At 41.8% G+C, this 14,902-nt stretch overlaps 1 protein-coding gene across 3 annotated transcripts in view; it reads left to right on the top strand.

Annotated features, from left to right (window-relative positions):
- The first annotated feature begins 303 nt into the window (after window positions 1–303).
- The window catches only part of AGRN (agrin), a 185,352-nt gene continuing 170,753 nt past the window's right edge, over window positions 304–14,902 (top strand). For 2 of the 3 annotated variants that reach the window (XM_068118853.2, XM_068118854.2), the window contains exons 1-2: window positions 304–600; window positions 1,502–1,745. In XM_068118853.2, the coding sequence (XP_067974954.2) occupies window positions 421–600; window positions 1,502–1,745 (424 nt within the window). In that variant the 5' untranslated portion in view covers window positions 304–420. The remainder of the gene's footprint in view (window positions 601–1,501; window positions 1,746–14,902) is intronic. The other variant, XM_068118855.2, reaches the window with a different exon arrangement.

The following is a 14,902-nucleotide window of genomic DNA, read 5'->3' on the forward strand; positions in this document are numbered from 1 at the left end:
CTGTCGATACCTTGAGCAACTGCAGCATGTGGACCTTCGCGACGTGAACCTGGGACGCACTTGGAATGTCGAAGGTTCTGCTTCCTCAGCACGTGTGGAGTCTGAGGCGAATCTGCGTGCGAGGCACGCACGGCTTTCACGAGAATAGGTCGTGACAGTTAATTGGCGGTGAGTGATGCGTTGGGGCTGGGAGGAGAGGAACCCGTAAGGTTGTGGGGGTGGGGACATTGCGGTCCGTCCGCTTCGCCAAACTTGACCGGAGATCACGTCCAGAATCAAGCACCCACGTCGCGCCCACGTCGCGCTACTCCCACCAACCCCAGGGCAGCCCCGCTGCTCTAAAAGCGCCAGGTGAGGGAGTCGCTCGTCTCAACCGGCTGCCCCCAAAAAGACGCACCTGCCGCTCTCGAGACGGGAAACATGCCTCGTCCGCCGCTCGTCTCGCTGATCCTCGCTGCGGCGCTGGCTTTGGGCACCACGGATGCAGCATGCCGGGACGAACCCCTGGAAAGCCGGGAAAGCGATGCTCCGATTGTGCTCACGGGGACGGTGGAGAAGGTGCAGAAACACGGTTTGGGCAGCGAGCGTTTCTCCTGCACGGTGGGTGCGCGAACCTTTGAACATAAACCAAACTACGGTACCTATTTCTCTCGCTTTGAGAGAGGTCCAGTCGGTGCAGAGGAAAAAAATGGCTAAGTTACCCAAAATGAGCAACATGTTTGTTATATGACTTCAGGCAACATGCTTCGGCGCTCTACCTTGCTAGAATCAAATACAGTGCACGAAGCTCTTTGGGTCCCTCTTTTGTTATAGCACCTATCCCAACCCTCAATGGCGATCTATGAGTTCCTTTGACAGCCAATTGGCATTCCAACTTGCTTGTGGAGGTGCCAAAAGGGCCTACAATCCCCACCTTGACTGAGCCAGGTCCTCCTCGTGCTGAAGATTACTTGAATGTAATTCTGCCTCGTTGGACATCCACGTGTGTTTCCAATATATATACAAGGAATAGGCATCCACAACCATCCTTGAGACCTTGACTATGTTGTCAAGGTCTTACCTTGGTCTTAAAGTTGGCTCACTTAACAAGCAGAATACTGTATAAGCGGAAACATTCTGAGCAACATACCTGCCAAATGGCTTTGATACCTTCCCCAATATAGGTAACTTTGTTAAATCTACCACCGATATTTCAAATCCACTGATATTTCCTGATCTACCGTCTATTACTTGACCACCTGAGAGGTAAGGTGGGCTCTACCACTTTAGATAACATTTGCTTTGGTCCCCTGAAGGGCTTTGGTCCCCTGAACTGATCCCCTGAAGATCACTGTCACTTTCAAACATATTGTTCTGAACTGCGATTAACACTAAAGGTGTGCACTGACCTTAGACCTAGAAGACTCCTTAAGTGGACTTCATTTTGGTCCTGTTTATCTCTCATTTGTTTAAATGTTCTTCTTGCATTGTCTGAACCTTCTTTTAAAACTGCTGTCTGCAGGTACGTGTATGGCGCTGCCTCAAAGGAGAAGGTTTTATTAAAGGCACCGAGGCGCCCGATCGACGCCGGATCATCACAGTCGAAGGTTTTGGGGAGCCGGACATCTGTGACGGCACCGTCGTGCTTGGGGACACGCGGATCTTCCTTCTGCGTCCGCAGCCAGCGCCGCGCACTTTCCGTCTTACGTCCAGTCCGTTACGTGTGACGCTCAAGAACCTTAAGAGGGTGGAAAATGCCGTTGAAGGTGGGTCAGACCTGTTTTCTCTGTGTTCTCAAAAAACAACAAACTGAAACCAGCATGTTATGGATGCTTCTTCTCACATTGAAGATAAGAAATAGAATCTTATTTCTGATTCCCCAATGACCATTCAATTTCTTATGGTTTTAGCCTTGGACACTACCCATATCTTACTAAGATGAAACTTGAAAAAGAGTCTGAAACTGCAAAACTACACCAACAAATGACCAAGGAAGATTTTGACGTGTGAACGAGAGGCGAGCGATAAAGTTTAAGTCATGTGAGATTACCTGGAGTTAAACTGGGTGGCCCATCTGTCGGTATTGGTTGGTGAAAGTTATAGATCCATGGTGTCTTTTGTGAAGAGTAGGCGAGCTTTCGTTGGTACAATGGCGAAAAATTCCAAAATTCCGGCCAGAACCTACAAGGGGGCGTTCTATCTGCGGCAGAGCCACACCCTCAGCCAATGACGCTACCCCGCAGACTTGTACTGCGTACAAAAGAATAACAAAGGACGACCGAAGAATGAAATTGTAGTTTAAAACGGCTGAGTGGTAATAGGGGGCACTGCATCAGTGGCGCAGGTGTACCCCCACAGATGCATGTAAATATATATCATTTAAAGTTGCATATTGAAAAATACGTATATAGTACATTGGCATATCATGTATAATCTCCCTTTCTATAAGACCCCACATATGAACTAAGACCCACATATATAATAAGATCCCCCATATATAATAAGCCCCCCATTTATAATAAGACCCCCACCCCATATATAATAAGACCCCCCATATATAATAAGACCCCCATATATAATAAGATCCTCCCCCCCCATATATAATAAGACCCCCCCATATATAATGAGACCCCCATATATAATAAGACCCCCCCATATATAATAAGACCCCCATATATAATAAGACCCCCCCATATATAATAAGACCCCCATATATAATAAGACCCCCCATATATAATAAGACCCCCATATATAATAAGATCCTCCCCCCCCATATATAATAAGATCCCCATATATAATAATAAGACCCCCCCATATATAATAAGACCCCCATATATAATAAGATCCCCCCATATATAATAAGACCCCCCCATATATAATAAGACCCCCCTATATATAATAAGACCCCCATACATAATAAGACCCCCCCCATATATAATAAGACCCCCACCCTTTCATTCTGGAGTACCAGCCTACATTGTTGCCATGATTTTATGCACACTATATTTCAACACTTATTGCTTTCCCATGCGCTACTTCTAGTTTTATTGAACAGACGGTAAGAATTTGTTATTTCTGAATAAATCAGCATCAGTCTTGAGATCAGCAAAATATAATGTTGCAGTGAGGATGGAATTTGGTGGAGCAGCAGATTGAGAGCATCGATAATGGACAGAGGTCTGCATTGGAGTCCAAGTATGGAGTGATGTGAGCAATGGACAAATCTCCAGCTGTGTCCTTCAGACTGTAAATTTGTCTCGCATTGTGCAGAGACTGTCCCATGACTGTCCCATGAAAGACCTCAGATTGTTGAAAACTTCAAGCATTCTGCAGATACATTAATTTAATTGTCTGCAGGAGTCAAAGTTCTTGGGAAAACGGTTGGTAGATATTATTGTTTTCATTATTACTATAATTATTATTGTCATTATTATTATTATCATTATTATTATTATTGTTATTATTATTGTTATTATTAGTATTATTGTTATCATCATTATTATAATTATATAATAATAATAATTATGATTGTTTTGATTATTATCATTATTATGAATGTCATCATTGCTATTATTATCATTATTATTATTAACATTATCATCATCATTATTATTATACTTATCGTCATTATTATTATTATTATTATTATTGTTGTTATTATCATTATCATTATTATCATTATTATTATTAGTTGTCGTACGACTCCCGGTTAACACCAGAAAGTCGCGGATGGACCGAAACGGATTTAACGGAGGCGATAACCAAACACGGATTTTGCTACCTAACGCGGGAGGAAGAAGGAAAACGGAAGCTGCGCAAAAAACTTACCTTGTGCGCCGACTGCAGCTTCGATCCTGCAAGGAAATTAATTCAACCAGGCACAGGCTTAACAGGGGATGCAAAATAATACAAGGGTTTATTAAAGGAAAAAGGCAAGGACAGGAAAAAGCACGCGCCGGTAATAAAATATCCCAATCGGGACGTCCCCACAAACAGATTTCGGATACGAGACACAGGAATGGATTAACAAAAGAAATAAGTTCGTTATGTGCGTCTGTGGTGTGTGAGCTTATCTGTCTTGTCGTCTTTCAGGGTATCGTCCCCCACGCGGCTCCAAGCTCCGCCGCACACCACGAGGCCCCTCGCTCCAAGCCTCCCGCCGCTCATGAGGTCCGTGCACCAAGCTCCAAAGCACCGAGCACCGCTCCAAGCACCAGCACCGCTTCAAGCACCAGCACTGCTCCCAGCACCACGAGGTCCCACAGCAGGAAAAGCACCGTGCGTCCAACGCAGGCTAGCGGCTCCAAACGAGGTCAAAAAGCAAGCGAACTCCACTCGGGCTATGACTCAACTCGGGCTGCGCAAGACGAAGAAGAGTGCCTAATAGCGAGCTGCGCAAAACAAGAGCACAAACCACTAGAGACTGTCAGAGCAAGAGCGAATGACGTCCAAAACCCAAGAGAGCAACTCAACTACTCAACTCCCTCTCTCTCTCCTCTCTCTTTCCAACTCTCGTGCTCTTTCCAGACCAACTCGACCAATTTTCGTACTCTTTCCAGACCAACTCGACCAACTCTCGTGCTCTCCCTCTCGTCTCACTCTCTCGAACCAACTGCCCAAAATGGCGTTCGGCGCTCGCTAATATCTCCTGGCCGGTGACGTCAGCCTTGGCGCGCTACCAACCAATCAGTGTCTTCCACCGACTTGTTGGCTCGCTCAGGCCCATTCCTACCGCGCCACCCCAACACCCATTCTCTGTTCCGTGGTCATAGCGCGTGGCAGTCGATCTGGTTAGGCCAGTCGGAGGTGCAACCGGCGGCGGCCATCATCGGCGGTGCCCCGGCCTGGTTTCTTTGCCTGCCCGTCTTCCAAAGTCATGTCAGGGAAGGGATTTAGTTCGTGTTGTACTAGGGACCTAACTACATGTCTAAATGAGTGCAGTGCCAAAAGGGACAAAGGTTTGGCTGACCAAGTGAGACACACAGGGGCGCTACTCTTTAATCCCTACTCTACTTAACACACGAACCTCCTGGTAGGTTCACAAGTATACTCCTTACCGACAAAACACCTACACATGAAACTTATTATAAGTCAGATTCCTTACTGCGACAGACGAATACCTACCTACACAGATCTATCTGGCTCTACATATCACTACCCTCACCGACATAACAGTATTATTGTTATCATCATTATCATTAATTATATAATAATAATAATTATGATTGTTTTTATTATTATCATTATTATGAATGTCATCATTGCTATTATTATCATTATTATTATTAACATTATCATCATCATTATTATTATACTTATCATTATTATTATTATTTTTATTATTATTATTTTTGTTATTATTATTATCATCATTATTGTTATTGTTATTATCCTCAATATTATTATTATTATTATTGTTGTTATTATCATTATCATGATTATCATTATTATTATTATCATTATAATTATTATCATCATCATTGTTATTATTGTCATCATTATCATTATTATTATTATTATCATTATCATTATTATTATTATCATTATTATTATCATTCATTATTATTATTGTTATTATCATAATTTATTATTATTAGCATTAATATTATTATTGTTATTATGATCATCATTATTGTTATTGTTATTATCCTCAATATTATTTTTCACTTTATTATTATCACTATTATTGTTATTATTATTATTGTTGTTATCATTATCATTATTATTATCATTATTATTGTTATAATAATAATAATAATTATTATTATCATCATTATTGTTATTGTTATTATCCTCAATATTATTTTTCACATTATTATTATCACTATTATTATTATTATCATTATTGTTGTTATAATAATAATAATTAATATTATTATCATTCTTATTGTTATTATTATCATCATTATTGTTATTATTATTATTATTATTATTGTTGAGCTCATGCAATGCACTAGTCACCAAAACTATTTTCGACATGCTGAAAGATTAGGGAGTGGTTCAGCATTATATCAAGTCAGCATGATGTATTTACTATAATTCCAGCCTCAGCTTGCCAGGAGCAGGCATGGAATCTTGTATGGGAAGCCTGGTTCCGTGTCCGGAGGGGGGCAGGAATTTATAACAGTGGAAGGAAGCCAAGAGGAGAACATGTTTGCCGCAGGTCTATATGTTTTAATGTTTGCGAGAGTGCACGGATTAACAAAAGAGAAAAACAAAACTGGAAATCACGTTTGTCACAGGTTCAAGATACTTTGGTTGTAGTACCTGTTACAAATTGTACGAAATCACGTGGTGGTAGTGATCTTTGGAAAATTGGATATACCATTTGGGTTAAAATGGAAGTCTTGATAGTTTTTTAAAATCAGAATATAGCAAAATCTCCATTAGTTCTTATGCTCTTAGGAGCCATCTATTTAATAGATACGCACATGGGGGCATATAACCATATATTTATTAGATACGCATGCGGGGGCATATAGCCAAATATTTATTAGAGATGCATACGGGGGCACATAGCCATATATTTATTAGATAGGCATACGGGGGCATATAGCCATATATTTATTAGATACGCATACGGGGGCATATAGCCATATATTTATTAGATATGCATATGGGGGCAAACAGCCATAAATTTATTAGATACGCACATTGGGGCATTTCGCCATATATTACTTGGATACGTACATGGGGGTATAGAGCTACATATTTATATGATATGCACATGGGGGTATATAGCCATATACTGATAGGATATGCACACGGGGGCTTATAACAAAAAAAAAATAGATACGCTCATGGGGGTACACTTGCATAATTATTACATACACCCACAGGGGTGTATAGCCATATATTTATTACATACGCACATGGGGGTACATAGCCATATATTTTTTAGATATACACATGCGTATATAGCCATATATTTATTAGATATGCACATGGGGGTATATAGCCATATACTGTATTTATGAGATATGCACATGGGTATATAGCCTTATATTTATTAGATATGCACATGGGGGTATATAACCATATATTTATTAGATATGCACATGGGGGCATATAGCCATATATTTATACGATACGCGCATGGGGGTATATATTTTTAGATAACGGACAGGCGTTGTGGGTGGTCAGCTAAAATGAGAAAAGGAATAGAAGGGAGGATATGGGATATACGGTAAGGTGGATAAAGGGGGGTAAAAAGGAATGTTGGAGGAGAAGTAAAAGTTTGGGTGGATATTAGGGTGAAGGGAGTGAAAGGAAAAGATCTGAAAATCATATTGGGAGGTTAGTCAAAAATTTGCACTGCACTCGTGTACATTATAAATAGATGGTTTCGTAATAAAAACACCAGTTGGGGTACAACAGAGACAGAGAATCAAAGCAGACCAGATCTTTTTCCTGGTTCTGCAGCTCAATTTCCTCTTTTTGTAAAATAGCAAGACTGCTAACTCAAAAAACCGTTCACATTGCGATAGAAGCATGAAACTTGGCAGTCATGTTCTTATACAGATACTCTAAGCCTGGTGTTGGCTTAATGGTTAGGGTGCTGGCTTGGGATCCTTGAATTAACGTTGAATTAACGCCCCGGGGGTTGACTCAGCCTGTCACCCTTCCGGGGTCGGCAAGCTGAGTACCAGCTCACTGTAATTGGAGCACTGATCACTGCATCAGTGGCACAAACGCGCTTCCAGAGAAATGATGCAACCAGCAGCTACAGGCTGCATACGAAACAACAGACACTCTAAGTCAATCAGCAATCTCGAAATTCAACATGGCGGCCATATTTTTCAAAATGGCTGCCAAAATTGCAAAAATGTGCCATAAACTTTTAAACATTGAATAAGATGTACGAGTATCAATACAAAATCATATAACTTCGTATTATCTATAAGAGGTCGTTAACTACATATTATCCATGTATTGATAGTCGTACGTCCCAAATTCAGTATCAACTAGAACGGCACTCAGTAGAGAGCATACCTCTGCCCGGTTGGCCATATCACTCAATGGTGAAGAATCCCTCAAAAAATTCTACTCGCTGGATCCGGATCCAGATCTTCACCAAAATCGAATCGATTCTTCCTTGTCACACACACAACCTGTCCAACAAGTTTCGTCCAAATCCGTCCATAACTTTTTGAGATATCCTGCCATGTATCGTTTTTGACTCTATCTCCCAATGGTGAAGAATCGCTTAAAAAATTCTAGTAGCCGAATCCGAATCCCGATCTTCACCAAAATCTAATCATTTCCTCGGTGTCACATATGCTACATCTTCACCAAATTTCGTCCGAATCCGTCCACAACTTTTTGAGATATTTTCTTCACAAACAAACAGACAGACGGACAGACAAACAAACAGACAGGGGTGAAAACATAACCTCCACCCACTTTTGGTGGCGAAGGTAAAAAGCTTACGGCACATTTTAGCCATTTTGGTCACCATTTTTATCAAAATGGCTGCGAGGTTACATTGTGAGTTCGCTAATCGACTGGATTTTAAAATATGGATATCGGAGCATAACCACCAAATTTCATGCTTGTATCGCAATGTGAATGATTCACTTTATTAATGGGAGTTCGCCTCCGAGCTAAAATGGAGGATTGATGTTTTTTTTTTGGTATTTTTTGTATACAGAGTCGAGGCTCGTGTAAGAGCTAAAATCTGCCACCATGAAAACCCATCTAAATTTATAAACATCTCAACAGAAGCAACTTGAAAGATTAAATAAGAAACGTGTTCCATGCCTGCAATACGTTTCAGCACAGTGGGTGCTTTGCGAAACTGCTTTCGGTGCATCCGAAACATTTAAGGTTATTTAATTTCTCCATATCTTTGTTATAGCACTAGACAGAGTGGTTACAATTATTGGGAGTAGACTGAACATAATGCTACATTATTTCTTAGCCTGAAGGAGCTGGGAGTGATTGGATGGATTGCAAAACCAAAGAAACCAGAAAAAAAATTCAGCCGTGCAATCACTCAAGTGATGGACAGCCCTCTTGAACCCGCAACATCCTCCTCTCGACAACCCCCCCCTGTCTCCATCAATCGCCCACTATCTGGCTGAGAGGGAGAAATTAATTTGTCTAATGGAAGTGCTCGGAATCTCCAGCACGTATACCAGAGATCAATATATCAGGACCTTTAATTCCTCTGAAGGCCTTTTATGTCGTTTATTTGAACTAGGCAGCAAGTCTAGCAGTTCTGGGCTGGATTAACCCCTGGCTCACTCAATGTGTCTGGTTATTCCTGTTGCCATGAATACTGACAATAGACAAAGGGCTGACGAGATGTTCTTTAAAGGAATACTTATTTGTCAATGGCTTGCTTTTGGGGTGGGTTCTAGCGTGTAGCGCTTGCTTTTCATCCCACCTGTACCTCTTGCCAAGCTGCATTACGCCTCATGCTCCCTGCAATCCACATACGCATTACATGCCCAACGAATTGACATTGTCTCAGAAACACTTTGTACTATAGTTTGTCACTTAAAAACTAAAGTCAATTTTGGTACTTGGTAAATTTCCCACATCAATTTTAGCTATTCCATGAGCCACAATCTCGACATTATGTTTTCTCACACACCGACAGCACTCAATGTGGCAAAAAATGTGTTGCCACCACTTTTGTGTGATCCGTAACACCACCATTCAAATATCAGAATTCACCTTACTGACGTGATCGATAATTTGCCTCAATTTCCAGGTGAATTATTGAGAAAGTTCAGCAGGAGTGGAGATTCCAAGAAGAGTCTCTCATTGAGACTTTTAGAAAAAAAATTCATGTTTTCCAGTTTATGCAGCTTAGGCCCTTTGTCACAAACAGTCATTTTGTTCAAATATGGTTGTTTTCCCACAGCCCATTCTTAAAAACTGCAATAACTTTATTGCTTGCCATCACCTAATGGATGTGTTACAGCTCTGTCCTTCAAATTCCGCTTTCTGCCCCTTTAGCTTCTTCAAATGTTAGTCACAATTTGATTTGCCAAAGCAGCAAACAACATTTACTCTTGCAATCCATTATTCATAAGAAACATACATCTATAACATACATAGGAGGCAACGACTTAACATACAGGAGCCATTGTTGCTTCAACACCAATGGCTATCCATATATATATATATATATATATATACAGTGCATTCAGAAAGGGTTGGCGGCAACCTGACCAACAAAAAAGGGTTGGCGGCAGGAAGGGCATCCGGCCGTAAAACATTGCTTCAAAAAGGGGACCAAAAAACAACAACAACCACGGTCCCCGAAAAAGGCCAACCCCCACTTGCGGGGAAAAATGGCCTCTAAAGGTGGTTTTTTTTTATTCAGAAAGTATTCAGACCCCTTCACTTTTTTCACATTTTGTTATGTTGCAGCCTTTTGCTGAAATCGTTTAAATTCATTTTTTCCCCCTCATCAATCTACACTCAATACCCCATAATGACAAAGAGAAAACAGGATTTTAGAAAGTTTTACAAATTTATTGAAAAGATAAAACTGAAATATCACATTGACATAAGTATTCATACCCTTTGCTATGACACTTGAAATTTAGCTCAGGTGCCTCCCATTTCTCTTGATGATCTTTGAGATGTTTCTACACCTTGATTGGAGTCCACCTGTGGTAAATTCAATTGATTGGACATGATGTGGATAGGCACACACCTGTCTATATGAGGTCTCACAGCTGACAATGCATATCAGAGCAAAAACCAAGCCATGAGGTCGAAGGAACTGCCTGCAGAGCTCAGAGACAGGATTGTGTCGAGGCACAGATTTGGGGAAGCCTACAAAAAAAAATTCTGCTGCATTGAAGGTTCCCAAGAGCACAGTGGCCTCCATAATTCTTAAATGGAAGAAGTTTGGAACAACCAGGACTCTTCCTAGAGCTGCCCGCCCAGCCAAACTGAGCAATCGGGGGAGAAGGGCCTTGGTAAGAGAAGTGACCAAGAACTCGATGGTCACTCTGGCTGAGCTCCAGAGATCCTGTGTGGAGATGGGAGAAACTTCCAGAAGGACAACCATCACTGCAACACCCCACCGATCTGGGCTTTATGGCAGAATGGCCAGACGGAAGCCAAACAGTTCAATCTTGGTTTCATCAGACCAGTGAATCTTGTTTCTCACAGTCTGAGAGTCCTTTATGTGCTTTTTTGCAAACTCCAAGCGGGCTTTCATGTGTCTTTCACTGAGAAGAGGCTTCCGTGTGGCCACTCTGCCATAAAGCCTAGATCGGTGGAGTGTTGCAGTGATGGTTGTCCTTCTGGAAGTTTCTCCCATCTCCACACAGGATCTCTGGAGCTCAGCCAGAGTGACCATCGGGTTCTTGGACACCTCTATTACCAAGGCCCTTCTCCCCCGATTGTTCAGTTTGGCTGGGCGGCTAGCTCTAGGAACAGTCCTGGTTGTTCCAAACTTCTTCCATTTAAGAATTATGGAGGCCACTGTGCTCTTGGGAACCTTCAATGCAGCAGAATTATTTTTGTAGGCTTCCCCATATCTGTGCCTCGACACAATCTTGTCTCTGAGCTCTGCAGGCAGTTCCTTGCTCTGATGTGCATTGTGAGCTGTGAGACCTTATATAGACAGGTGTGTGCCTTTCCAAATCATGTCCAATCAATTGAATTTACCGCAGGTGGACTCAAATCAAGGTGTAGAAACAGCTCAAAGATGATGAAGAGAAATGGGAGGCACCTGAGCTAAATTTCAAGTGTCATAGCAAAGGGTATGAATACTTATGTCAATGTGATATTTCAGTTTTTTTATTTTAAATAAATTTGCAAAACTTTCTAAAATCCTGTTTTTTCTTTATCATTATGGGGTATTGAGTGTAGGTTGATGAGTGAAAAAATGAATTTAAAGGATTTCAGCATAAGGCTGCAACTTGACAAAATGTGAAAAAAGTGAAGGGGTCTGAATACATTCTGAATGCACTGCAGATAGAAGATATGCAGTGCGTATCAAAAAAAAGGTAATCCGAATTCAAGGGGTTAATATGCAAAGGTTATTAATTTTGACAATTTACATGTGGTTTACTAATTAAGAGGAGATCCTCAGCTTTCCATTGATACCTTCCATGTATCATTTCTGTCACACATGACCGAGTACATGTTCATTGAAAATGACAAGTTCAAATCACATTGTTGCAAGTTTGGCTAATCCATGCAAGCCAGGATAATTGGTGCAAAATGAACATCAGTTGTGAACTTTTCTCAGGAATGATTGGCCTTTATGCAACAACAACCTTCAACATGTCCACCTCCCCTTTCAACACAAAGCTCACAGCGGCGGAGCATGCCCTGAACTGCTCGTCTCACCATAGCCGGGTCATTGCGCAAAGCATCCACTTCATGTCGAATACCGCCCTGCAATTCGTCAAGATCACGGGGAGGAGTTACGAACACCTTGTTCTTTAAATGTCCCCAAAGGAAATAATCGCATGGTGTGAGGTCAAGTGATCTTGGCGGCCATTCCACTGCATCGTTGCGGGCGATGACTCGGTCTCCAAATAGTTCCCTCAGTCGATCTCGGACAGCGATAAGACGATGTGCTGGGGCGCCGTCTTGGGCCCACCAGAGATATCTGAAGACACCACGAACCTGTCGCTCAAAGTTCTCCTCCAGCTGCGGTAAAGCTTCATCATTGATCATCTGCAGATACCTGTTACCATTGACATTCCTTTGAAAGAAAAATGGTCCGATTACCTGACCACTTCCACAAAGTCCCAACCAAACAGTCCACTTTTGTCGATTCATGTTGGTGTGAAAATTTAATTCCGGGGGTTGTCCTGTTGGTGCATATTCAAGAACATTATTGGTATTGACCTTGCCATCCATGGCGAAAGCATCTTCGTCGCTGATAACGAGATACCGCAGGAAATTGACATCTGCTTCGCAACGTGCTATCAACCATCTGGCAAGCACCAGCCTCCTGGCAAAATCCCCTGGCGTAAGTTGATGCCGGATGTGAATCCGATATGGATGTTGGTGGAGGTCCAGTCTTGTGATTGGGTTGAATGTTGCCGAAGGCAATCCCGTCCCATTTCGTCTTGCGCTGGTATCCCCAGGATGCTCCAAAACTTGCTGCCTTACTGCTGCAATGTTCATTTCTGATCGCCCAGTGCGCCTCCTACCACAATTCTCCTTGTTGCGGTTGAGGCTAGTGCCATGCTCTTGGTATTTTCTAACATAGGCCAGATGGTTTTGGCTGCTGGAGGCTCCCGTTCTGGGAAACGTTCCCTGAACGCATCACGAGTTCGCTGAAAACTTCCAGTTTGGTGAAAGGTTGTAACCACGAAGGTCTGCTGTTCAGTCGTAAGTTGAACCATCTTTTCAATGACTCAGACTGTCTCTAAACCCATACACTGTAGGCCCATCTTAAATACCCATCTTCAACAAAAGATGACGCAACCGACGATTACCAGACCAGCTTAACAATTTTACATAATCAACTTGGCAGTCGACAAGTAATGCGTCCATTTCAAACTGTCTTGCACCGATTAGCCAAACTTGTAAAAATGCGATTTGAACTTGTCATTTTCAATGAACATGTACTCGGTCATGTGTGACAGCAATGATGCATGAAAGGCATCAATGGAAAGCTGAGGATCTCCTCATAATTGGTAAACCACATGTAAATTGTCAAACTAAATAACCTTGGCATATTAACCCCTTGAATTCGGATTACCTTTTTTTTGATATGCACTGTATATGCCTGAAATATATGCATAAATGTCTCACCTGAAATGAGCAATTTCCTTTGGAGTGTTTATTGATAGAAATGGGAATACAGTGTAAATATTCAGTGAGCAAATGTCGCAATGGATGCAGGCTGGTAACCTCAACAACCTCGTTTAATTATACCAGCTCAGATTTCCAATGCATGCTTGTTGTACCTCCGAAGTACTGCTTGGGAGTGAAGGTGATATTATGAAAGCTCCTCTGGGAAACAGGTTTAGGCATGTTTTGGGCATACAGCCTGATGGAAGATCACCATAGGTATTTCCATACCAACCGACCACCTCCAGGCACCTCTCCCTCTCCACATCGTTTCTTCAGCTCCGACCTTCTCCCTCTCTCTATATTCCCCATAGCTTTTCTTTCAGCAATTTCCCCACAGCATTTCATTCTGCTTTCCCATTTGATGGTCCATAGATCAGTCGTTTCAGTTTCACGTGTCAACATCAGTTTCACCTTGAGATATCAGTTTCGATTCATCATCGCTACTTGTGATGCGATGCGGATAGTGCACGGAATAGGTCGGAAAAACTATTTTGGGAGAAAATGTTTTCCAATTATCTAAGGGGTCTGAAGGGTTTAAAGAAACAATGATTTCAAAAGGGCCAAATGGGGTCTAAAGGTGTCTAAGGACGAAAGAGCAAAAGGGGTCAAAAGTGTCCAAATGGTCTTAAATTGGCCAAAGTGTCTTAAAAAGTCAAAAGGTCTGAAAAATGTCAAAAGGTGTATATGTCTCAAAAGGGTCAAAATGGGTATGAAAGGGTCTAAAGGATGTAAAAGGTCTAAGCGGTGTAAAGGGTCTAAGGAGTGTTAGGTGTGTAAAGGGGTGTAGATGGTTGAAGGGATCTAAGGGGTTTAAAGGGTCAAAGGGGGTGTAAAGCATCTAAGGGGTTTAAGGGGTGTAAAGCATCTAAACTAAAGGGTCCAAGGGGTGGAAAGGGTTGAAAAGGGTCTAAGGGGTGGAAAGGGTCTATCTAATGGGTGGAAAGGGTCTGAAGTGTGTAAAGGAGTGAAGGTGTTGTAAAGAAATTACCTCGGGTTTGTAAATAAATTAACTCGAGAGTGCAACACGACAATAACGGGCCAAATGACCTCTTCATCACCATCACGTATAAAACCCATTTTCAGGTATATCGTGGTTAAATATCTGACAGGAGAAAGTTTCGTTCTGATTAACCTT

This window comes from Myxine glutinosa, chromosome 6, assembly GCF_964187855.1.
Source record: "Myxine glutinosa chromosome 6, kmMyxGlut1.1, whole genome shotgun sequence".
Taxonomy (NCBI): Eukaryota; Metazoa; Chordata; class Myxini; order Myxiniformes; family Myxinidae; genus Myxine; species Myxine glutinosa.